General features: G+C 47.0%; 1 protein-coding gene across 5 annotated transcripts in view; it reads left to right on the top strand.

The window, feature by feature from the left end:
* Nucleotides 1-24,704, top strand: part of MEGF6 (multiple EGF like domains 6) — a 211,605-nt gene that overhangs the window by 153,276 nt on the left and 33,625 nt on the right. For all 5 annotated transcript variants that reach the window (XM_083752388.1, XM_083752387.1, XM_083752389.1 and 2 more), the window contains 12 exons: nucleotides 2,035-2,157; nucleotides 2,997-3,134; nucleotides 7,876-7,998; nucleotides 9,595-9,717; nucleotides 10,605-10,772; nucleotides 11,436-11,567; nucleotides 13,230-13,358; nucleotides 17,486-17,614; nucleotides 17,759-17,893; nucleotides 18,478-18,612; nucleotides 21,895-22,020; nucleotides 23,005-23,136. In XM_083752388.1, coding sequence (XP_083608514.1) covers nucleotides 2,035-2,157; nucleotides 2,997-3,134; nucleotides 7,876-7,998; nucleotides 9,595-9,717; nucleotides 10,605-10,772; nucleotides 11,436-11,567; nucleotides 13,230-13,358; nucleotides 17,486-17,614; nucleotides 17,759-17,893; nucleotides 18,478-18,612; nucleotides 21,895-22,020; nucleotides 23,005-23,136 — 1,593 coding nt within the window. The remainder of the gene's footprint in view (nucleotides 1-2,034; nucleotides 2,158-2,996; nucleotides 3,135-7,875; nucleotides 7,999-9,594; nucleotides 9,718-10,604; nucleotides 10,773-11,435; nucleotides 11,568-13,229; nucleotides 13,359-17,485; nucleotides 17,615-17,758; nucleotides 17,894-18,477; nucleotides 18,613-21,894; nucleotides 22,021-23,004; nucleotides 23,137-24,704) is intronic.

Raw genomic sequence — 24,704 nt, 5'->3', positions numbered from 1 at the left:
GGGAGGAAGGGAAAGGAGAATGTTAGCCGTTTTGAGACTCCTTAAAGGGAGTGAAAGGCGGGATATCAAATCAAGACTCCTCCTCCTCTTCTTCTATCTTCTATTGGTTCAGTCAGGAGGCATAACATCTTAACTTTCCTCCCTTCCTTCATCCTTAACAGTTACAGCAGTAACTCATGTGTTCATGTCATTCTGTGCTTCTCTTGCAAACACCACCTTCCAGTCTTTACTTGCTCAGCCCTTCTCTGACACATTTCAACCTTTAATTTAATTATTTCCATAATTTGTACGACACCCATCATCCCTGACCATTCTCCAGGCTGGCTGGGGCTGATGGGAGCTGGTGTCCAGCTACATTTAGAGCTGGGGAGTCCATGTGGGGCCCTTCATAAGTTGTTGGATGGACTACAGCTCCCCTCAACCTTGACTATTAGCCAGGCTGGCTGGGCCCTTCAGGTGTTGGGAGTCCAGTGACTATTGGAGGACACCACATTGCCCACTAGAAAACTGAAGAGTGTGATGGGAGATCCCGTGGTATGGTAAGGCATGCTCTGCATTGTAAGAGCTTTGCAGTCAGAGAGAGGGTTGTTGTTGTTTAGTCGTCTTAGTCAAGTTGGATTCTCTGTGACCCCATGAACCGGAGCATGCATTGGAAACTCTCACTTTCTTCTCAAAGCTTCTCCTTTTTTATGTCCATGGAGTTTTCTTGGCAAAATACTGGAGTGGTTTGCCAGTTCCTTTTCCAGGTGGATCACATTTAGTCTAAACTCTCGGCTATGACCTGTCCGTCTTGGGTGGTCCTGCATGGCATAGCTCATAGCTTCTCTAAGTTATTCAAGCCCCTTCGCCACGACAAGGCAGTGATCCATGAAGGGGAGAGAGAGGGTAGCAATGGGCAAACTTTCCACCAGCACTGGGAACAACAGGGTTTTAGATCTGGATAGAGAACAGCAATTAGAACAAATGAACTAACTCAGGTCCATTAATTTCAATGGGACCACTCTGAATATCCAGAAGCATCGCTTCATCTGACAGTGAAGGCAAATCATATCCAACATGGCTAGTAGCCACAGATAGCCTTTATCCTCCATGAATTTATCTAATCCTCTTTTAAAACCATCCAAGTTGGTGTCCATAGCCAGTTCTGTAGTAGTAGTAGTAGTAGTAATAATAATAATAATAATAATAATAATAATAATAATAATAATAATTTATTTATACCCCGCCCATCTGGCTGGGCTTCCCCAGCCACTCTGGGCGGCTTCCAAAAGAATATTAAAATACTGGGATATATCAAACATTAAAAGCTTCCCTAAACAGGGCTGCCTTCAGATGTCTTCTAAAAGTCTGGTAGTTGTTGTTCTCTTTGACATCTGCTGGGAGGGCGTTCCACAGGGTGGGTGCCACTACCGAGAAGGCCCTCTCCCTGGTTCCCTGTAACTTGGCTTCTCGCAGTGAGGGAACCGCCAGAAGGCCCTCGGTGCTGGACCTCAGTGTCCGGGTAGAATGATGGGGGTGGAGACGCTCCTTCAGATATACTGGACCGAGGCCGTTTAGGGCTTTAAAGGTCAGCACCAACACTTTGAATTGTGCTCGGAAACGTACTTTAAACGTAGTTTAACTATGTACTGTGTGAAGAAGCAGTTTCTTTTGACCGCCATGAGTTTCTCAACATTCAAGCTCTCTGGCTCGATGGCAGTCTTCACCATCAGCTGTTCTGCTCACATTCTCTGCAGTTCTGCTCCAATTTCACGCAACCACAGGACTGTAGAGATGGAAGGGGCCCAAAAGTTCGTCCAGTCCAGCGGTTCTCAGCCTGTGGGTCCCCAGATGTTGTTGGACTACAACTCCCATCATCCCTGAGCTCTGGCCTTGCTAGCTAGGGGTGATGGGAGTTGTAGTTCAACAACATCTGGGGACCCACAGGTTGAGAAAGGCTGGTCTAGTCCCACCCCCTGCAAGCTGGCAATTTTGTACGGGGATCTAAATAGCTCGTCTGCATAAAATAGCTTGCTTCTGCTTTCTTTCGTCCAGATATCGATGAATGCGTAGCAGGGATAGCCATGTGTGTGCATGGTTGTCTGAACACCCGCGGCTCCTTTAAATGCACTTGCAATCCAGGCTATGAGCTGGGGGCTGACGGCAAGCAGTGTTACCGTAAGTATCCATCTCCATAGAATCACAGAACCATAGATTTGGAAGGGACCCCAAGGGTCATCGAGTGCAACCCCATGTTCTTCCCTCTGATGAAAATGCAAGAGCGGAAGATGCTGAGATAAGGCTTTCCTTGGGCGAGTTACGGAGTCTTTTGGTGGGGCCACGTAGTCAGCCCACATCAAACATCACTTCACACAAGCTTATTCCAGATCCAGTGCTGTTTTTCTAGAAAAAGAGGGGCTGGAACTTGCCACAAACGCCTCCCTTGTTCTCTTATAATGGCAATGGTGCCCACCTGAGAGGCGTGGGAACTGAATTCCAGTGAGTTGGGGGGAAAAGCCCTGTCCAGATCCCTTTTGGGATTCTTTTAATCCCTGAAATAATATATACAGTACCATGATTAATAAAACAAGAGATATAAATTCTCTTGGTACATGTTTTGACTTCCACCTCTGGATTTTAGTCCAGGTAAATAACCCTTGTTTAAACCTGTATTTAGATATCCAGTTGTTTCATATGTGTTTTTATTGTGTTGTGGAATTGCTTCAAGAATCAAAATGCTTCATAGGAAGTGATTCGTAAATAAATCAGAATAACAATAAGATTGAAATATCAAGGGGCAGTGTAGGCCTGCAAATTTCAGAATTCATATTTCTTTCTTCTTCTTTTTTTTTTAAAAAAAACCTCTTAAATTTTGAATGCATGCAAACTCTTTTACTGAAACATTGATTTCATGCAAATGTCTGCTTCTGCTTGGCCATGGGTCAATAGATGACTCTGTAGGAAACCAGTCAATAGTCTATCTCTTCATCCTCCTCTTCTTCTTCTTGCTTTTCTAGGTATAGAAATGGAAATTGTGAACAGCTGCGAGACCAGCAATGGGGGCTGTTCCCACCTTTGCCACCACACCAGCAGTGGCCCCGTCTGCAGCTGCAACTCAGGATACCAGCTGGATGAAGACAAGAAGACTTGCATTGGTAATCCAATAACCTGAGCTGGTAATTTGTTAAGTGAAGAAGAAAACTATGGTGAGCATATGAGAGGCAAGGAACTGGGTGCCTTCCAGTCTCTGCTGACCTACAGCTCCCATCATCCCTGACCAGTGGCCATGCTGGCTGGAGCTGATGGGAGTTGGCATCCAACACCGTCTTCAGGGCCACAGGCTTCCCCATCTCTGATCTAAGAGGCACCCCTCACTCTCAGGTGGTAACGCCTCTTCGAAATAGAGACATCCCTCCATCTCTCATATGCAGTAAGCAATGCTGTTACTTAAAGCATGGGTGAGGAACCTATGACCCTCCAGATGTTGCCAGACTACAATACTCATCATCCTTGACCACTGGCTATGCTGTTTGGAGGTTTGCCTTGAAAAGCATCTAAGGGGCTCCCCGTTGCTGTTGACAGAGATGACTGGTAACCTACTTCCAGGCTTCCACATTTTTCACTCGCTGAGATCACCTTTCTCAGAAGACTGCTGAGCCCCAGGCTTCCTCCCAACCCTTGAGTTGCAGAGGACGTTGGGGGATCATTCAAACAAAGTTGTTTGTTTATTGCGGGCTCAGTCACAGTGACACACAAACACACACTGGGCAGTGACTAAATGTAAGATGTGATTAAGCAGACAATGTTCAGGATTAGAAATAGCCACAACTTTATTGATTACAGATATAGGTGGGGTTTTGGCTCAGGCATTGGGTGTATATCCGTTCCAGCCTCCCTCCCCGCCCCTTGCCACCTGACCATAATAATAACAGTAATAACAGTAATAACAACAATAACAATAATAATGTGGTAAGGGAACTCAGTTCCCCCAAGTTTCTGCAAAAAACAACAACAAGCCTCTGGTCCCTGTACTCCTGTTTGGGAAAGGGCTCTTTGGCCATTGGTTGGTCTAGGTATCCAGAGCACACAAACCAACCAGGGTATGGAGGCAGCCAAATAAACTGTGGACCCCTGCATGATACCCTCCATTTTAGGGGTATGGCCCTGAGCAAGCAAAACACACATGTGGAGAAAGCATGGGTCACCTGCCCAATGGAACCCAGGGTGGATCTTTGGCCCATCAGGGATGTCTCTCCCTGAACTACCCCACCTGACCAGGACCCCAAGGAATGCCTTCTTGGTATACCTGGAAGCTTGCAAGGTAGGGTTAGGGAACATTTTTCAGCCCAGGGTCCACATTTCCTTCTTTGCAACCTTCTGAGGGCCACATGCCAGGGACAGGTATGGCCAGAGGCAAATGTAGGTGGGGCAATGCATCTAAATGTTACCTTAATGAAGCCAGTTTCTACACATGCGTGTTCACCCTTCTCTATCCATCCAGACAAGTGAGAAGCATATATATTGCACTTTATCATCATCATCATCATCATCATCATTTATTATTTATACCCCGCCCATCTGGCTGGGTTTCCTCAGCCACTCTGGGCGGCTTCCAACTGAATATTAAAAACAATACAGCATTAGACATTAAAAACCTCCCTAAAGAGGGCTGCCTTCAGTTGTCTTTTAAAAGTAAAATAGTTGTTTATTGCCTTGACATCTGCTTGGAGGGCGTTCCACAGGGCAGGCGCCACTACCGAGAAGGCCCTCTGCCTGGTTCCCTGTAACCTTACTTCTCACAATGAGGGAACTGCCAGAAGGCCCTCGGCACTGGATCTCAGTGTCCGGGCTGAACGATGGGGGTGGAGACGCTCCTTCAGGTATACAGGACCGAGGCCGTTTAGGCCTTTAAAGGTCAGCACCAACACTTTGAATTGTGCTCGGAAATGTACTGGGAGCCAATGCAGATCTCTCAGAACCGGTGTTATGTGGTCCCGGCAGCCGCTCCCAGTCACCAGTCTAGCTGCCGCATTCTGGATTAATTGCAGTTTCTGGGTCACCTTCAAAGGTAGCCCCACGTAGAGTGCATTGCAGTAGTCCAAGCGGGAGATAACCAGAGCATGCACCACTCTGGTGAGACAGTCCGCGGGCAGGTAGGGTCTTAGCCTGCGTACCAGGTGGAGCTGGTAGACAGCTGCCCTGGACACAGAATTAACCTGTGCCTCCATGGACAACTGTGAGTCCAAACTGACTCCCAGGCTACGCACCTGGTCCTTCAGGGGCACAGTTACCCCATTCAGGACCAGGGAATCCCCCACACCCACCCGCCCCCTGTCCCCCCAAAACAGTACTTCTGTCTTGTCAGGATTCAACCTCAATCTGTTAGCTGCCATCCATCCTCCAACCGCCTCCAGACACTCACACAGGACCTTCACTGCCTTCACTGGTTCTGATTTAAAGGAGAGGTAGAGCTGGGTGTCATCTGCATACTGATGAACACCCAGCCCAAACCCCCTGATGATCTCTCCCAGCGGCTTCATAAAGATATTAAAAAGCATGGGGGAGAGGACAGAACCCTGAGGCACCCCACACGTGAGAGCCTAGGGGTCTGAACACTCATCCCCCAACACCACTTTCTGGACACGGCCTAGGAGAAAGAAGTGGAACCACCATATAACAGTGCCCCCAGCTCCCAGCCCCTCAAGACGGTCCAGAAGGATGTTATGGTCGATGGTGTCAAAGGCCGCTGAGAGATCCAGCAGAACTAGGAAACAGCTCTCACCTTTGTCCCTAGCCCGCTGGAGATCATCAACCAGCGCGACCAAGGCAGTTTCAGTCCCATGGTGAGGCCTGAATCCTGATTGGAAGGGATCCAAATGGTCTGCATCCTCCAGGCGTGCTTGGAGTTGTTCGGCAACCACCCGCTCAATCACCTTGCCCAAGAATGGTAAATTTGAGACTGGGTGATAGTTAGCCAAATTGGCCACTGGTCCATCTGGCCCAATACTACCCGCCAACACTTCTCCAAGATTTTAGGCAGGGATCTTTCCAAACCCAACTTCCGGAGATTCTTTTAACGGGAGGTGCCAGCAGTTGAACTTCTGCTCCCTCACTCCCAATGAACATCTGAAGCTCTCTTAGACTGAGTCAGGCCATCTAGCTAGGCATTGTCAACACAGACTCCATGTTTTCAGAGAAGAGACTTTTCTAGCCCTGCTTGGAAACGCCAGGGATCAAACCTGAGACCTTCTGCGTGCTCGGCAGGTGCTAATACCACATGCCCAGGGAGACCTGGCTTCCTTTGCCTTCCCCTCCATCAACAACACTAGAAGAATTACTGACAATAACAAGGTCTCCATCTCCAAGCAAGCTGCCAAAAACTCAGCTCTCCGTCAAGTTGTAGGTTGCCTGCTGGACAAAGGCGTGTGCGTAGGTGTTTGTGTGTGTGTGTGAATGCCATGATCTCAAATGTCTGCATTTCATTTTATATCACACTGTGCTGAGTCCCAGTCTGGCAATTAACCTAATCAGAAACTCTCCGCAGATCTTACCAGCCAGGCATTTCCTGAATAGGGAACTGGCTCCGCCTGTGTTTAAATGTTTGTGCACCGGATGCATCTGAGCTGCGCGTGTGGAGCGTAGGTCTGTCTGGGTCAGTGCCCGGAGCATCCAGGGGGATCTTCAGAGGACCATTAAGTGTAATTTTGCCTGCATCCTTTCTGCATTGAGGTTGTAGTTGCTGTCCCCCTGCCCTCCACAGGGATTTTCTCAGCTTTCCCATGTCCAGGGGCAATTACTCTGGATGATTCTATTAAATTTCTTAGTGCTGAGGGTGTGTGACGGGCAAGGAAGGTTTAGTAGGGCCTGGAGTACTGTTTGCACTTTCATTTCAAGCCAGTGTAATTGGTAGACAGTATCTATGGGCAACCCCAGACTTGTATAATAATAATTTATTATGTATAATAATGGGTTTCCCCATCCACTCTGGGCGGCTCACAACAGAATATTAAAAACACGATAAAGCATAAAACATTCAAAACTTCCCTAAACAGGGCTGCTTTCAGATGTCTTCTAAAAGTCAGATAGTTGTCTATTTCCTTGACATCTGAAAGGGAGGGCGTTCCACGGGGCACGTGCCACTACCGAGAAGGCCCTCGGCCTGGTTCTCTATAACCTCACTTCTTGCAGGGAGGGAACCGCCAGAAGGCCCTCGGAGCTGGACCTCGGTGTCCAGGCTGAACGATGGGGGTGGAGATGCTCCTTCAGGTATACTGCGCCAATCTGGTTTGAGACCTGATTCAGCATGTTGGATTGGGCCAGATCTGACATGGGATAACCCAGCCCTGGAGCAATCCAGGCCCTGAACTGAATGGGGGCGGGCCATGCACAGCCCTAAACTTAATTAGGGTTTAAAACCCCAATTAAACATGCAATCAGGGCAAAGGTAGCCGGGAGAGGAGGTCCAAGTAGAGATTCTCACTTGCATCTCCCCCCCCCCACTTTCCCCTCCCTAATTTTGGGAAGTGCTGTAGCTCCCCAAGAGAAAATCTGTCTTGCATGCAGAAGGTCTCCAATCCCCAGCCTCTCCAGATGGGGCTGGGATTGCCCCCCACCTAAAACCCTGGAGAGCTACTGCCAGTCAGTGTAGACACTACTAAGCCAGATGCCCCCTTCCCCCACAATACATGCATTTTTGTACACATCGGTCAGAGAACTGCAGGGCAGCTGGCTCTCAGTTTGAGAGGTAGGAACTGGGAAGATTCCCGTTGAAATGCCAGCAGAGCCCAATGCCTCCCCCGTTTCTGTCTTAGGGGGAGGGCCAGGTAAACCTGCTCCTCCTTCACACTGCCCTTCGCAGGGTTGATGCGGACTGACAACCGTTTCTCTTTCGACCAGATACAGACGAGTGCGGCGCTCATTCTCATTGCTGCCACCAGGACTGCTACAACTACCCAGGGGGTTACGAGTGTGTTTGCTTTGCTGGATACAGGCTGAACGCTGACGGCTGCAGCTGCGATGGTAGGGAGGTGCTATGCGCTCAGCGGGACTCAAAAAATAGTTTGGCGTTGCGCCCTTCCATTCGTTTTCAGCTCCTGCTCAAAGGTCCACATGCTTTTTGTGTGTGTGTGTGTGTGTGTGTGTGTGTGTGTGTGCATCTAGGGATGGAGGCATCTGTCAGTTTCCCAGTCTTACTTAAGTCTGGTTCATCTTATTGACCTGCAGTTCAGAGAAGGGGAAACACAAATGATCAAGGGGGTGGAGCGAAAGGTGGCAGTGCTTGGGAATTTGCAGCTTAGAGGAAAGGGAGAGTGAGCAAGGCGACAGGTCAGAAGGCTTATAGAATGTACGCATGGAGAAAGTGGTTGCGTGGTGAGTTCCCGCCTCCCCCACGGAAATAAAGACACAGGACACCAGTATTTTAGGTTAATGGGCAAAATTAGGCCACAACTTTATTGATTACAGGAATTGAGCGGTATTGGCTTAGGCATTGGTCCTATCAACTAACCGGCTTCAGCCTGATTGCTAGAAGACCAGCAAGGGTTAGCCACCAGTAGGGGGAGTCCTGCTGATGTACATCAACTAGGAGCTCCCCCGGAGTCACCGCTCGGGGGCGTGCCTTAGGCCCACACCTCCATAGGCTTCGGGCAGGGCAACGCCCCCCGGAATCATTTACCAGACTACCCCTCGATATGGGGGAAGGTGATGGCGCTTCCTCCCCCCCACTCATCTGCATAACAATGCCCTTACCAATGCCTAACCGCCACTCGAGCAATAGCTCACCGCCAATACCCTCAAACCTGTAACCAATCCCTAATCCCTGAAGATATGTCGTTCAACCAGATATCATTTCCAGCATCCGAAAGATGCACTCCATCATCTCTGTAGAGGGCCTCCATGCTAAACTGGATGTTGAAGCAGCTGGGGTGCTGGAGCAGAGAAAGAGGGAAATCCTCAGGTGCGCCGGCCCTGAATAGCGCGGGCCATGCCTCCCGGGCCAGCCAAGTGTCTGGCAAGGGAGATGACACGCCCGAGGATTCCCTGCTCTCGTGGGGGCTGCAAGCCAGCCCCCTTGCACGTGGGGGGAGGGCATAAAGCCCGCAACCCCACCTCCTCTCCAGCTCAAAAGTGGCTATAAAGAAAAGTTTTCCTCCCCCTCTCTCATATCACAAGAACTCGTGGGCATCCAATGAAGCCGAGTGTTGAAAGTTTCAGGATGGATAAAATAAAATAATCCATATAGTGCACAGTTAAAACTATGGAGCTTGCTCGCACAGGAGGCAATGATGGCCACCAGAATGGATGGCTTTAAATGAGGGTTAGACAAATTCATGGAGGCTATTGATAGCTACTAGCCATGAAGGCTGTGCTCTGCCTCCATAGTCTGAGACAGTTATGCTTCTGAATCTCAGTTGTTGGAAAGCACAGGAGGAGAGAGGGCTCTTGTGCCCGGGTCCAGCTTTTGGGCTTCCCTTTGGGTTGGTCATTGTGAGAACAGAAAGCTGGACTAGATGGGCCATTGGCCTGGTCCAGCCATGTTGTTAGATTCTTACATTCTGAAGATTTGTAGCTCAAAATTAAAACTAAAAAAAATATATGCCTCCTTTAATTTTTAAGATGTGGATGAGTGCTCTTCAAATAACGGCGGATGTGAACATCTCTGCCAGAACCTGGTGGGGTCTTTCCACTGCAGCTGTCAGATTGGCTACAAGCTCGATGAGGACCGAAGGAGCTGTCTCTGTAAGTGACTTCTTCATCTTTCCACCCGTTTCATTCTTCTTCTTCTTCTTCTTCTTCTCAACAACACTGGAGGCATTTTACTTCTTTAGATTGAGAGCCCACTTGATCTGAAAAGCTTTGTGCACATGGTACAGGAAACATCAGCAACCCCCAAAACAAAACAAAACAAAACAGCTCCTTGGAGCAAATCAACAAAGAAATTAAAAGCCAAGACAGCACAGTGGCTCTTCGTTATACCTACTTATATTTGTTTATTTATTACATTTTATTTCCATGCTACCTTCCTCTAAGAAACTCAAGGTGATATACCCAGTTCTGTCCCCTTCTCATTTAGTTCCCAATTTTATCCTCCTCCTTGGAGGAGATGATAGGAGCTGAATTGAGAACATTCTGCATCTGCATGGGAGCCCTTTTCAACCTAAGGGCAACATTCCCTTCTAGGCAACTTTCTGGGGGCCGTATTCCCGAAGTGAGCCAGGGCCAGAGGCAAAAGTGTGTGGAGCGCTGAATACCAATTTTACCTTCGGACGGCAGGATAGTTCCTATGCTTACTTGCACTCCCCCAAACTCTGTCCTCCATCCAGGCATTATCCAAAGGGCCAAATAAAGAGGTCCTCTGCCCTGATCCAAAGCACATGCTCTATGATTAGCGACCCTTCTCAAGCTATACCTAAAAATGTAATGCGTGAAGAAGGGTCCACATGCAGAAGGTGTGCATCATTTTGGAAAAGGGCATTTAGAGTCTTTACAACATAAAACAATGTAGACCATTGTACACTGGTCAGCCCCCATATTGAATTTATTTCTTTTGGTGAATGATCAGACCATTTTTCTGGGTCCTTGGCATTCCTTAAATGTCCTTGGCGTGGTTTGCTTATTCTCCGCAGTGCTTGATGAACCCGTGGAGGCCCTGGATAGCCGGCGTCCCATCTTCCGCCCGCTCCCCCATGTGGCGGTCCTGCGAGATGAGCTCACCCAGCTATTTGATGAAGACTACCTTGATGAGGAGGAGGAGGCGGAAGCAAGAGGAGAGCACACACTGTCTGAGAAATTCAGTAAGCACACATGGGACCCACAGCAAAACATTGCACTGTGTCTTCCTTCCTAAAATGAGTGCTCCTGTCCAGGGTTGCAGCCGCCGGCCAGCTAGGCATGCCCTTTTCCCAGGTATTCCATTCCATCATTAATTTTCCTGGTTTTCTCTTCCTCCATCAAAACACACACCAGCAACAATCACTATTCCACTGAACATACGTACCTTTTGTTTCTGACATTCAAATATATTTTATTTATTCTGAACATATTCCACTCCAGTACTGGGAGATGTGAATTCAGTCTTTGTAATTTCCAGCACAAAATAACCTGATTTGCTAAACTGTGGTTTGGAACTTAGCTATCCACACCAGCTTCTGTGCATTGCTGAATCTTACGGTGCAGCTGTTTAAATGAATCAAACGATCGATTTGCATCATTATTCCAGACAAGAGCATTGGCCCATCTAGCTTGATGTTGTTTACACAGACTGGCAGTGGTTCTCCAGGGTTGTAGATGGGACTTTCCCCCCAGTCCTACTGGAGGTCCTAGGGATTGAACCTGGGACCTTTGGCATGTTAAGCACGGAGCTAGGAGCCTCCCCCAGTTAGCCCTCATAAAAGTATTGAGCTACTGTTGCCTCTTGGTTCAAGGTTGAGCTCCATAACAGTTTACCTTTCTTGCAGTCTGCTTGGATGACACTTTTGGCCACGACTGCAGCCTGACGTGTGACGATTGCCAAAATGGAGGGGTGTGCAATGAGGACCGGACAGGCTGCAACTGCCCTGCTGGCTGGAGCGGGATCCTCTGCAACCAAAGTGAGTCGGAAAGGCGATGCCCCGGCAAACGATGGGGCCGCCTTTTATGACCTGTCAAAGTGTTTCCTTCCTAGAGGCCATTAAACGTGAAGAGCGTCAGGGCAGTGGTGAGCCAGCTGGTTTGGAATAGCACCAAAGGCCTGCATTTTATCATGTTTACCTTGGACTAGAGTTACCCGGCAAAAGCGCTCCGTAAAGTTGTGCGGAGGCCGTTGCCACTATCTGCCCCTTGAGATCCCCGTCTGCAGTCCAGGCATTTTTGTGTGCCTTGGATCTGAGTGTTTGCACTCAGACAGCAGCTATAAACCTATCGGCGGTGAATTAGAAGCACTGCTGGCTTTTGAAAGGCTAATGAACTCTTTTTATATGACACCAGTGGGAACCTTTGGGGATTCTGTCTCCCAGCACAGTGTCTGGCCACTCTGGAAAAACAGAGACCACCACTCCCCACTACCGCCACCTCCCTCAAGGGGCCAATTGAGCCTGTAGGCAGAATTGAGTCATGCCTGCACCTTCCCTGCCCAGTCACCTGCCACCAAATGAACTGATGCCTGTCTTAGAAGAAGGTCTTCTTTTTTTACATTTGGCTTTCATGAGAAAGCCAAAGGCCCATCCAGCAGTTAACCACATGCCTAGAGAAAATTTGCAAGCAGGACCTGAGTGCGGCAGCACTCTTGCCACTTGTGATTCCCAGAAACTGGGAGGCATACATACCTCTGTTGGTGGAGGGAAAGCATAAGGCTTTTATATGCCTCCCCTTGATCTGATTTTGGGAGCCAGGCTGGTGCTTTGGAGCAGCTCCATTGCGACCCAGGATTGCATTGCAGGGGGTTGGGCCAGATGTCCCTTGATGTCCCTTGCAACTCTACAAGTTCATGGGTCTATGTGGTCAGGAAGGGAGGTGCCTCTCCTTTGCCCGTCCTTTTAACAGCCTTGGATCATTCCTGGTGAACTCGATTCCAAGCCTCAACCGGTTTTGTCTAAATACTGGGTTGGACCCAAATCAATCTGATTCAGCATTTGATTGAAGCATATCCCTGAAACATAGCCATTGTGGCTGGTAGCCAGCAACAGACTTACCTTTCACAAATCTAATTCTTAATAATAATAATTTATACCCCACCCTCCTCGACCAGAGCCAGGCTCAGGGCGGCTAATACCAATAAAATTTCAGTAAAAACATAATAAGAAAAGAAAAAAAGAAAAAACAATTTAAAATACAGGTTAAAATTCAATTTAAAATGCAGCCTCATTTTAAAAGTCAAAACCATAAGGGGAGGGAAACAAAAGGGTCAGACTGAGTCCAAACCAAAGGCCAGGTGGAACAGCTCCATCTTGCAGGTCCTGCAGAAAGATGTCAAGTCCCACAGGGCCCTAGTCTCTTGCGACGAAGCGTTCCACCAAGTTGGGGCCAGTACTGAAAAGGCCCTGGTCGTAGTTGAGACCAACCTAACCACCTTGTGACTTGGGACCTCCAAAATGTTGTCATTTGTGGCCCTTAAGGTCCTCTGCGGGGCATACCAGGAGAGGCAGTCCCGTAGGTACGTGGGTCCTAGGCCGCATAGAGCTTTAAAGGTTTTGAAGTCCTCCGCTGTTTCCACTGGCCTGGCCCATCTGCTTCTAGCATCTCATGGGCCCTCTGTGCCTGTCTCCCTCTCACAGCCTGCCCAGAAGGTACCTTTGGAAGGAACTGCAGCTCTACCTGCCTCTGCCAAAACGGAGGCACCTGCAACCCGGTGACGGGAGCCTGCCGCTGCCCGCCTGGAGTCAGTGGGGAACTGTGTGAAGACGGTAAGGCTCAAACCTCTTTTCTGCTCTCCTGCTAGAAGTTGGAAAGAGGGTTCCACTTAAGGTCACATTCACACTGCACGTTTATTATTATTATTATTATTATTATTATTATTATTATTATTATACCTTGGATCCTGAACGCCTTGCGAGTCGAATGTTTTGGCCCCCAAATGCCGCAAACTTGGAAATGAGCGTTCCAGTTTGCAAACGTTATTTGGAACCTGAAGGTCCAAAGCGGCTTACGCAGCTTCTGATTGGCTGTAGGAGCTTCCTGCAGCCAATCCGAAGCCGCACCTTGGTTTCTGAACATTTTGGAAGTCAAACGGACTTCCAGAACGGATTCTGTTCAACCAACGAGGTACCACTGTATTGTTATCATTTATTGAATTTATATACCTCCCTATACCCAGAGGTCTCAGGGCAGTTCACAAAATAAAATCAAGATATAGTACCACAAAATAATAAAAACAAAAACCCAATAACCCTCCCAAGTGCTAGGATACCCCTTTAAACAGTCAGCCCCCCCCCCCGAATTATGGGAGCTGCGATTGGATAGAGGTGCTGAGAGTTTTTAAAATATCTGGTTTTGGTAATCTGCTGGTGTGATTTGTGAAGGCTTCTGAGAGTTGTTACAGGTCCTCACAGAGCTACAATTCCCAGAGTTTCCTGTGAAAAGGGATTGATGGTTAAATCGCTCTGGGAACTGTAGCTCTGGGAGGGAAATAGGGGTCTCCTAACAACTCTCAGCACCCTTAACAAACTACATCCCCATGAATTTTGGGGGAAAGCCCTGGCTGTTTAAAGAGTTATCAAAGTTCTTTCAATGCATGATATGAATCTGGCCTCAGCCTCCTCTAGCAGGAAAGGCTTGGAACCATACGAATTGGGATGGATATATCTGCCAGTTGCTATTTCCCTCTGTTTCTCATTTCCCCCCCTGGTCTTAAGTTGAGCTCTCCACATTTCTGCATGAGTTTCTGATATACATTTTTAAAGTCCTCATGAACATTTTAGTGCAATTCAATGCAATGCACCCCCTCTGGTTCCACTTATGTATCGCCTCCCGTAAAACATCTGAAAATGATTTCATGCCAGTAATGAAAATATTACACAACTTCATTTATAAGAACAATTAAAACCAACAATTAAAAACAGTTTTCACAAGGAGAGAACAATTTCAAATCAGGTCCGGGTACAGACTGGGATAAAGGCCTTTGTTTCAAAAGGCTTGTTGAAAAGGAAGGACTTCGGCAGGCCTCCAGCTGCATTTTTGTCATTCCCTATTGTAATGCACATTTATTTTCATTCACGTATGCAGCTTCAAGCACATTTTCCCTAATAGGCACATTTTGCATCCATGTTTTGCTTGGGGAACTGAATTGCAAAATTCAGAAAAGTCTGAATTTTTGAAGGCTAGTTCAGTTATGCTTTGCATCTCGTTTCAGAAAATATGGACTAGGAGTTAGCATATAGAGTCCTTCCTCGCTGGGTCTACAAAGTATTCAGGCTGAGACTTGGTATAAAATAAAAATGCTAATGTCTATTAAAGAAAGTGCATTCTTTGTAAGACAGAGTTCTATAGCCCTAGCTAACTACCTAGTTAGAGAAACAAATCAGCCGTGCTTGCACCTTTGTTCTCAAAAGATAGATCCAAGACTACCTCTTGCCTTGAGGTCCAGAAACAGTGTGTAAGGAGGAGGAGGCAGTTGTAAACAGGATGCAACCCAAGACTTATCAGTCTAAACATCAAGGATACAGAGTTAAAGGTACAGAGATAGTCTAGGAATCTGGAGGTCTGCAACTCTATTGGTCTAAACCCCTTTCAGCAAGCTGAGTTGCACCCGAACTTCCAACATTAAAAATCCAAATCATATTTCATTCCCATTCCCTGCATGTGGCAGATGCTTTGATGTGCTCATAGTTGCTTTGGGAATTTCTAAAACTAAAAAGCAGTCTATAAATCTTGTAAACAGCAGAATGCTATAGCCATATTTTGTTGATTAATGAAAATTCAAAACAGGGTGCGACAAACTCCCTAAGTGAAGATGGGAGGTGAGGCAATGTGGCTGAAACTAAGGAGATATACAGTAAACTTGGGCCCTTCCTGTATAAATCAGATAAGAATTCAGGGGTTCTCTATAAGTGGTGGCCTACACTATTGATCGGCAACAAGGACTCTTAATGTTGAGACTCCTAAGGCAACTTATTCCCAGTTCTGGATATCAATTTAAGCTGAGGCACATTGGAAACAAAACTGGACTTTATTTAATCAAACACTTAGTGAGAAATGATGCTTAATGGTTTCATTAGTAAAAACACAATACTAATCAGTTGTAAATGCTGTCACAGGTTTAAATGAAAACTTTACTGATGAGTCTGTTCCACAAAACTATTTCTGTTGCTCCGTAGAATCTGCCTTACAATGCCAGTAAAAACACTTTAGCTATTTTCTAGGACTTTTTCCTCTACCTGATGAATTTACCAGGTTTATTGTACTAAACAAACTCTTAATCCCCTTAGCGACTTCCCTAAATTGTCAAAACCAACTTTTCCCATCCTCTCTCCCTCCTGATTTGACGTTTCCCACTGCAGCCATGATTGGTTAAGGGTCGTCAGGAGGTTGATCGAATGTTCTGTCCATCCTGTTAAGAGGTGAGAATGCACTATAATATTTTGGGGCATCCATTATCAGGACGATATAGCGATTACCATCAACTACATGATCACTGCAGATGGTGACAGCAGCCACGAAATTAAAAGAAGCCTGCTTCTTGGGAGAAAAGCAATGACAAACCTAGACAGCATCTTAAAAAGCAGAGACATCACCTTGCCAACAAAGGTCCGTATAGTAAAAGCTATGGTCAAACCTATCCATTCTTAAGGAGATCAGCCCTGAGTGCTCACTGGAAGGACAGATCGTGAAGCTGAGGCTCCAATACTTTGGCCACCTCATGAGAAGAGAAGACTCCCTGGAAAAGACCCTGATGTTGGGAAAGACTGAGGGCACAAGGAGAAGGGGACGACAGAGGACGAGATGGTTGGATAGTGTTCTCGAAGCTACCAGCATGAGTTTGACCAAACTGCGGGAGGCAGTGGAAGACAGAAGTGCCTGGCATGCTCTGGTCCATGGGGTCACAAAGAGTCGCACACGACTAAACAACAACAACAAACAGTTTCACATTGTAACTCGCATTTCCAGGCCCTTTGTCTCTGATTGTCCCTCATTTTCACAATATGGGTACCTTGCGTTTTCTTCAGCAAACACATAGCGTCAACAAGCACACGTCCTTAAGCAGCTGTGACCATTCATCAGGGCTCCTAGATAGGTGTGCATAGATACTTCCTTGTTGAATGTATGGGAATGGCACCTCTGCATGATTGTGAAATAAAATACAAATGCTGCTTTCAATGGAGAGAACAGAGATTGAGAGGCATAGGGACTACAATGTTCCTAAGGCCACCAAATGCATTTTCATGGCTGAGTAACAATTGTCACCCAGGTCTCTTCGATCCTGATCCCCCACTTTTGTCACACAATGCCACATACTGTATTTCCCCCCACCCTGGAGGTTATTTAAGGGGGGGGGAGACGGATGTTTTGTCCAAAGCTAAGAAAACAAAAATGAAATCCATTAACATGACCTCACAGCAATAGTTAGGAACATATGGAAGCAATTTGCTAGGAAAGGCAACTCAAGAAGAGCAGGAATGAGTCCAAGAGGCACCTGATACTGCATTAATTTCCCTCGCTCCATGCAAGAAAGATGTGCAGCCATTTTTGGCCTTGAGGGTAATAAGATAAGACTAAGCAAGAAGGTATAAACAAAATTCAAAATCGGTCTGATGTCCCAGAGGGTCCTCTGATATCAGCAGGAAATGGAAAAGGACTTGGTTTGAGCTGCCTTTAGTGACTGCGATACTAAAGCATCAAGGATTTAGCCCAGCCTCTCTTAGCCTTGGGTCCCCAGATGTTCTTGAACTACATATCCCATCATCCATGAGCACTGGCCAGGAATTATGGGAGTTGTAGTCCAACCACACCTGGGGACCCGAGTTTGGGAAAGAGGGTAGCCTACATCAGCCTATCATTCTGCTTTGACCATCTTCATTTGTTTGCTTGTTTCCAGGCTGCCCCAAAGGATTTTTCGGGAAGCATTGCAGGAAGAAATGCAACTGTGCCAACAGAGGGCGCTGCCACCGAATCTATGGGGCCTGCCTGTGCGACCCAGGCCTTTATGGGCGATATTGTCATTTAGGTAATCAGCTGGGCACCTTGTTCGTCTGGGGACATTGAGAGGGCTCTTGGGGTCCCCCCAATAAGTGTATTTCCCCTCCCCAAGTCCATTTACTTTTTTTTCTTGATTCTCTCCCCCCTGCCCTTCACTCCTGTTCTATGTTAGCTTGTCCAAAGTGGGCCTACGGCACAGGTTGCTCCGAAGAATGCCGGTGCACACAAGCAAACAGCCTGGAGTGCGACAAAAAGGACGGCACTTGCGTGTGCAAACCCGGCTACTCCGGTGACAGATGCCAGAAAAGTGAGTTGCTTTTGTGCGGTGGGTTTCAGGTACTCAGGTTCTTGTAGGGGACACTTAGGAAGCTGCCTTCTGCGAAGTCAGAATATTGGTGCACCTAGCTCAGTGTTGTCCACACTGACCGGCAGCCGCTCTCCTGGGTTTCAGACAAGGCATCTGTCCCAGCTCAACTTGTGGAGACCATTTGCAGGCTCTACACCACTCTGCTATGACCCTTCCACCCATTATCCATGGCAGCTTAGCCAATGGTCATGGATGATGGGCATTGTAGTCCATCCACATCTAGGGGCCCAGGGATGAAGGATACTGGCTGTCTATTCTGACCGGAGTTGGATCTGTATTTTTCTTTCAGTGCAGCCTTCCTAACCTGGGGGGGGGGGTCCCCCAATATTGTACTCCAGCTCCCATCAGCCCCAGCCTCAACAGGATCCAAGGTTGGGGAGAACTGTTTTAGTGGGGCATCTTGTGGATTAAACCCAGGAACTTTTTGCATGCCAAGGCTGTTGTTGCCCACCTGTCAGCTGCCCCCTCTCTCCTCCCTGTCCAGCCTTGCATTAAATGCTTGATGTTGCTATCGCCCTTCTCAGAATGTGATCCAGGCTATTACGGCGCCAGGTGCAGAAGCAAGTGTGATTGCCCCTCTGGTTCGCCCTGTGACCATGTCAGCGGAGAGTGTCAGAAGCAGTGTGCAGCGGGCTACCACGGGGAGAACTGCAGCCAGGGTAAGATCTGCTTTGGGGTGTACATAGGAAGAACCTGCTGGATCAGGCCAATGGCCCATCTCATCCAGCACCCAGTTCTCACAGTGGCCTGTGGTGGACCAGCAAGCGGGATTTGAGCATGAGAGAGCTCTCCTCTTGTGTTTCCCAGGTGCCATCGTTGCCTGTAGGCAGGCAACAGCTTTGTTGCACAGGTGGGGAACCTGAAGCCCAGATGCGGCCCTCCATAACTTTCTCATTGGCCTTTGGCCCTCTCCCCAGGCCATACCCCTTCTTCTTAGTTCACACTCCTCCACAGCACTGCCTTGAGTGTGTTTCTGACTGGAATGTTTAATGACCATCCAATAATGCAGGGCCTGTAAGACAGAGTTGTTCCACCTGGCCTTTGGCTTGGAATCAACTTGATTTCCTCCCCCTCTTTCTTTTTTCCTTTCTCCTTCTGTGATGGAACTCCTATTTGGGGACTTCCCTGGCTTTTTTCTGGCCCATGTAGGACCAGTCTGGATAGTTAGCCTTGGTGAAGACTTGACATTTTCATCCCCAAAAAAGTTTTTGATTTGAGTTTCCACTGAAATGAGGCTGCATTTTAATGCTTTAATGTTGTATTTTAATCTTGTTTTTTTAAGTTGTATTTCCATCAATTGTTTTTATATCTGTTGTTAGCCGCCCTGAGTCCAGTCTTGGCTGGGGAGGGCAGGGTATAAATAAAATTTATTACTATTATTATTATTATTATTATTAGCAGGTGGAACTGTGGTCTAAATCACTGAGCCTCTTGGGATTGTTGGTCAAAAGTTTGGCAGTTCAAATCCCCATGATGGGGTGAGCTCCCATTGCTCTGTCCCAGCTCCTGCCAACCTAGCAGTTCAAAAGCACACCACTGCAAGTAGATAAATAGGTACCACTGTGGCGGGAAGGTAAACGGTGTTTCCGTGCGCTCTGGTTTCCATCACAGTGTCTTGTTGCTCCAGAAGCTGTTTTAGTCATGCTTGCCACATGACCCGGAAAACTGTCTGTGGATAAACGCCGGCTCCCTCGGCCTGAAAGCGAGATGAGCGCAGCAACCCCTTAGTCGCCTTTGACTGGACTTAACCATCCAGGGGTCCTTTACCTTTTACCTTTTTAAAAATGTCTTTTACTTCCCTGGAGGGAGGGTAGCATGGGCTGTGTGAGTGTGCTTGGAAATCAGCCTGTTGTACACAGACAAAATTTGCATTAATTCCTCTGTCCATTAGCATGAAAAACCTCCCTACTCCTTTACTAGACTTCTTTTTCTTCAGGGTGTGTCTCTAGTTATAGACTCTGAGTGGGTTCATTTACCTTTCCAGAGTTTAAATAAAAAGAGAGCGCTGTGATTCCTGCATTTCAGGGGGTTAGACTGGATGACCCTTGGGGATCCCTTGCAACTGTACAAATCTATGATTCATCAAGCTGATTTATTTAAAGTATTTGCATTTTATGGAATAAATAAATAAATAAATAGTGCGTGTTCTTTTAATTGGGCAACATCGATATCTGAGCATTCATTTCATTTCCTTCTCCTTTTGGATCTTAGCCTATGCCTGATCAAAGGTTTGAGGGGTTTTTTTTGCAGAGAATATGTCTTAGTCCCCCAGGAAGAATCTCACTTTCCAGTCACAGAGAAAGCAGGAATCCTTGCTAAGATCTGTCTGGATCACAAGTGCTATGTTGCAGCAATTTGGGCTGATTGGGGTAGGGGAGTAGGCAGTGGTATATAATGATGGACCGGGTGGCTTGAAAGCAACACAAGCATCTTGGTGGAAATTTCAGGCTCCCAAGGAAGGAGGGACAGGAAATAACGTAAATTTTTTTAATGGCAATATTGAGCTCTGGACTTCGATACAAAATCTGGAAGCTATTAAAAGGGAAGAGGAACATCTGTCACCTATTAGCTTAGAGGAAAGAATGCACAAAAGTGATGCTGTTGTTGCTTTAGATCCTTAAATCACTTTGTGTGTGTGTGTGTGTGTGTGTCCACCAGTTCCTGCCCCCAATGGACTTTTTTGATTGTGTGTTTGCAGCTCAGGGCTTGCATCTGTGCAAGACCTGCCTCAGCATAAACGAGCACTTTGCCTTTGCACATCCACCAGGCTGCTTCTGTAGTTTAGATCATTGTATTTATTCATTGGTTATTTAAAATGTTTTGGGCTGCGTCCAACCAAGGCCTACTCAAGGGGGGGTCCGCTGGATGGGATTCGGCATAAGGCAATAGTTCTGTCTGCATAAACCTTTCTGCTTGCCTGACAGAACAGTGTCCACTCTCGTCTTCCTCTCCCATGCACTGTTCTGCAGCGGATGACCCTCCAAGGCAGATTTGGAGAGAAGTCCCGTTCTGCTAGCACAACAACTTAATTGAATCTGGCCTGGTTAATTAATATCAATTAACCATTAATTGATATTAACGGGCCTAAGTTAGTCTGTGATTCCTGTGTTGCCGGGTGATTGGATCTGTCTATAATTCTGTGATTAATTTCACTGGGTCTGCTCCGAGGAGGAATAGTACTGGATACATCCCAATCTATTCATTTATGCTGACATGTGCTATTTGTTTTAGGTTACTTTTTATGATTGTGACATGTGTACTATTGACATGTGTCTTAATCCAGATTTTAGTTTCCTTGGAGGCTTTTAGGCAGAGTTTAGATGGCCACTCGCAATGTATTCCTGCATTGCAGAGGGTTGGGGTCCCTTGCAGCTCTACAGTTTTTTGAGTCTCATAATTTTTTGCATGTTGGTGTTGAGTTTTTATTACAATAAAGTGGTAGATAAATCCAGGGAAATAAATAAACTAAAGAATAGTTGCTAATAGCAGGAGCAATCCGGTCTCTCTTCATCCAAATGCCTGCTGATGTATCTTAAATAGCCACCTAAAATTATTAAGATATGGGCTGGGCATGCCTCTGCAAAGAAGCAGTTCCGTGTATGAGGAGCCACCACTAAAAAGGCCCTTTTGCTGGAAGGGGGCGTTTTGCTTCTTCTTTTTGGCTGCCACTGTCCTCAAACAACCACATTCGTGTTTAGTCAGATTGACCATGGTGACCCCATGTCCTTTTGCTACTGGGTGTCCACAACATAACAGGCAAATGCCACATGGCCACTCTAACTGATCGGATTAAACATTGCCGAGGACAGTGAAGGCAAAGATGAGAATTGGATGGAAAACCAATCTGGGCAGATAATCTTGGCGTCGAGAGTTTCAGAAAAAAATCCCATCCCTAGGGACATGTGCGTTCTCTTAATCACTTCATGTCCTTTGCTTTTCAGAATGCCCAGAAGGCAAGTTTGGCATGAACTGTTTACAGACCTGTTCCTGCGGTGGTTCACAGTGTAGCCGCTTCACTGGGCAGTGCCACTGTGTGGCCGGGAAGACTGGTTTGGATTGCAGCCAAGGTGAGTAAGGGAAGTCCCATGTCTCCACCTCTGAACCCTTGAACGCTCCCCGCGTTGCAGGAAGGAAGAGCTAGAACTTCTCACAGCTTGAAGATGTAGGGAAACATCGTGCCCATTGATTTCACACAGTGCCCTATGGCATTTTAATTTAACTAATTCAGCTTAGTTATAGGCAGAGTAGACCCACCGAGGTTAATGCAACTGAGGTTTATGGAGCCAACGTGGCATAATGTTTAGTGTGTCAAACTAGGACCTGGGAGAGACTAGGGCCATGAAGCTCATCTTGCCTCTCAGCCTAACCTACCTCACAAGGTTGTTGTGGGGATTAAATGAGGAGGAGGAGAACCACATATGCCACAGCGAGCTCCTTGGAGAAAAAGGTGGGATGTAAACACAATAAAAGAATAAGTTAATCATGCCCATTAACTTTGGTGGGTCTACTCTGAGTAGGACTAAGCTGGACACAACCCTGTGGTTTCCCCCCTGCCCTTGTTATGTTGTTGGGGGATGGACACATTCAGCATTATAGGTAGTATTGAGGGCTAGTCCTATTCAGAGTAGACCCATTAAAGTTAATGGGCACAATTAACTCATTCAGTCATTATGTTTGCATCCCACCTTTTCCTCCAAGGAGCTCACAAATGCCCTTGCACACCCTCACACTCACCATCACTCAACCATGTCCTTGCAACAACCACATCACTCCAGCCACTTGATTCTTCCTTCGGTGAAACCTTGACAATGTGTGATTGTGTGGCTACTTCCTCCTGCCTGCTGCTTGTTTAGGAAAGGCCCACCCAAATGGCTCTGGTGTCCCCATGTGTGCCACGGGTGCTCAGGACTACCTCATGGGGAAGCCGCTGTGGGTGCAGGGGAGCCTAGCGCTGCCTAGAGGAGAACCTAGAGTCCATTGCCAATCCAGGTCTTCAACATTCATTCTCTCTCTCTCTCTCTCTCTCTCTCTCTCTCTTTCTCTTGATACAGATTGCCCTGAAGGCCACTGGGGTAGAGGCTGCCAGGAGCTCTGCCCAGAGTGCAAGAACGGTGCCCGCTGTGATCCTGCCACTGGCGTTTGCTTGTGCCTTCCTGGATATACAGGCAGCCATTGTCAAGACGGTAAGCAGCTATTGTCTTTAGCAGGGTTAGAAGCAACGGCAAGGATACCTGCTCTGCATGCCAAAGGTCCCAAGGTCAATGCCTGACATCTCCAGGTAGGGCCAGGAGAGACTCTTGGCCTGGATCCCCATAGAGAAGTATAGACATAGAATCATAGAACTGCAGAGCTGGAAGGGACCCCCAAGGGTCATCCAGTCCAAACCCCTGCAATGCCATAATCTCAATTAAAACATCCATGGCAGATGGCCATCCAACCTCTGTTTAAATACCTGCAGTGAAGATAGAAGTGCGGCTCAGGACTGCAGTACTTCAAGGACTGCCTTGTCCCATATGAACTTACCCAGTCCCTGAGATCATCTTCTGAGGCCCTCCTTTGTGTGCCTCCTCCTTGAGAGGTCCGGAGGGTGGCAACATGAGAACGGGGCCTTCTCTGCAGTGGCTACCCGTCTGTGGACTGCTCTCTCCAGGGAAGTTTGCCTGGCACCTTCATTATACACCTTTAGGTGCCAGGCAAAAACATTCCTTTTTAACCAGGCTTTTGGCCCTTTTAGAATGTAGCTTGGGGGTGTTATTGGGTTATTGCTTTTGGTTTGATTTTATATGTTGTGGTCTTGTTGCGAACTGCCCTGAGACCTCCGGGTATAGGGCGGTGTATAACTTGAATAAATAATAATAATAATAAAATAGTTGAATTTGACATGTGTGGTCAACGGAAGCAACACCCAGTGTGGATTCTTCCAAGTAAGTGCCAGTGAAATGAATGGGTGTTGTGTGAGAGCGCAGTGCCAGCTGGGCTCCCTTGACTCTGCCATTCTCAATGGCACCCCCCAAATGCTTATGGGCCCTACTGCCTTTGCATTGCTCCTCCTCCCATCCCTCCCCAGAGGTGATTTGATGTACCGATCTGGAGCATCAGTTACCTTTGATTGTGTGTTTGTGGAAACGGTTGTATGGAGGATTTAGTAAAATGTTTTATTGCACTGCCCAACCATAATGCCTGCCCTAGAAATAATAATAATAATAATAATAATAATAATAATAATAATAATAATAATTTTATTTGTATCCTGCCCTCCCCTGCCAAAGCTGGGCTCAGAGCGGCTAACATCATATAAATAATACAATATACATAAAAACAATCAAACTATTAAAATGCATCCTAAAATTAATTCAAATAAATTGAAATTAAGATTTGACTGGAGAAATGGCAATCCTCAGAATAAAATTGAAAGCGGTTACTCGCCAGGACCAGCTATTTCCACTGATATTATAAGAACCTGTGAGCGGGCTGGGAAACCTCCTTCATGCTTGTTCTTATACAAAGAGAAAATGAGTCACACTGAACCCTGACCAAAGGCCGGGCGGAACAGCACTGTCTTGCAGGCCCTGTGGAAAGATGTCAAATCTCGCAAGACCCTGGTCTCTTATGAGAGAGTGTTCCACCAGGCTGGGGCCATGGCCGAAAAGGCCCTGGCTCTAGTCGAGAAAGAAAATGCAATCTTGTCTGTGTTAAAAAAAAATAAAGGAAAGAGCAAGGAATCCCAACAAATAACAATGACTGCCTAAGC

This window comes from Podarcis gaigeae (genome assembly GCF_964106915.1).
Source record: "Podarcis gaigeae genome assembly, chromosome: 8".
Taxonomy (NCBI): Eukaryota; Metazoa; Chordata; class Lepidosauria; order Squamata; family Lacertidae; genus Podarcis; species Podarcis gaigeae.
This window is presented reverse-complemented; position numbering and strand designations above follow the sequence as displayed.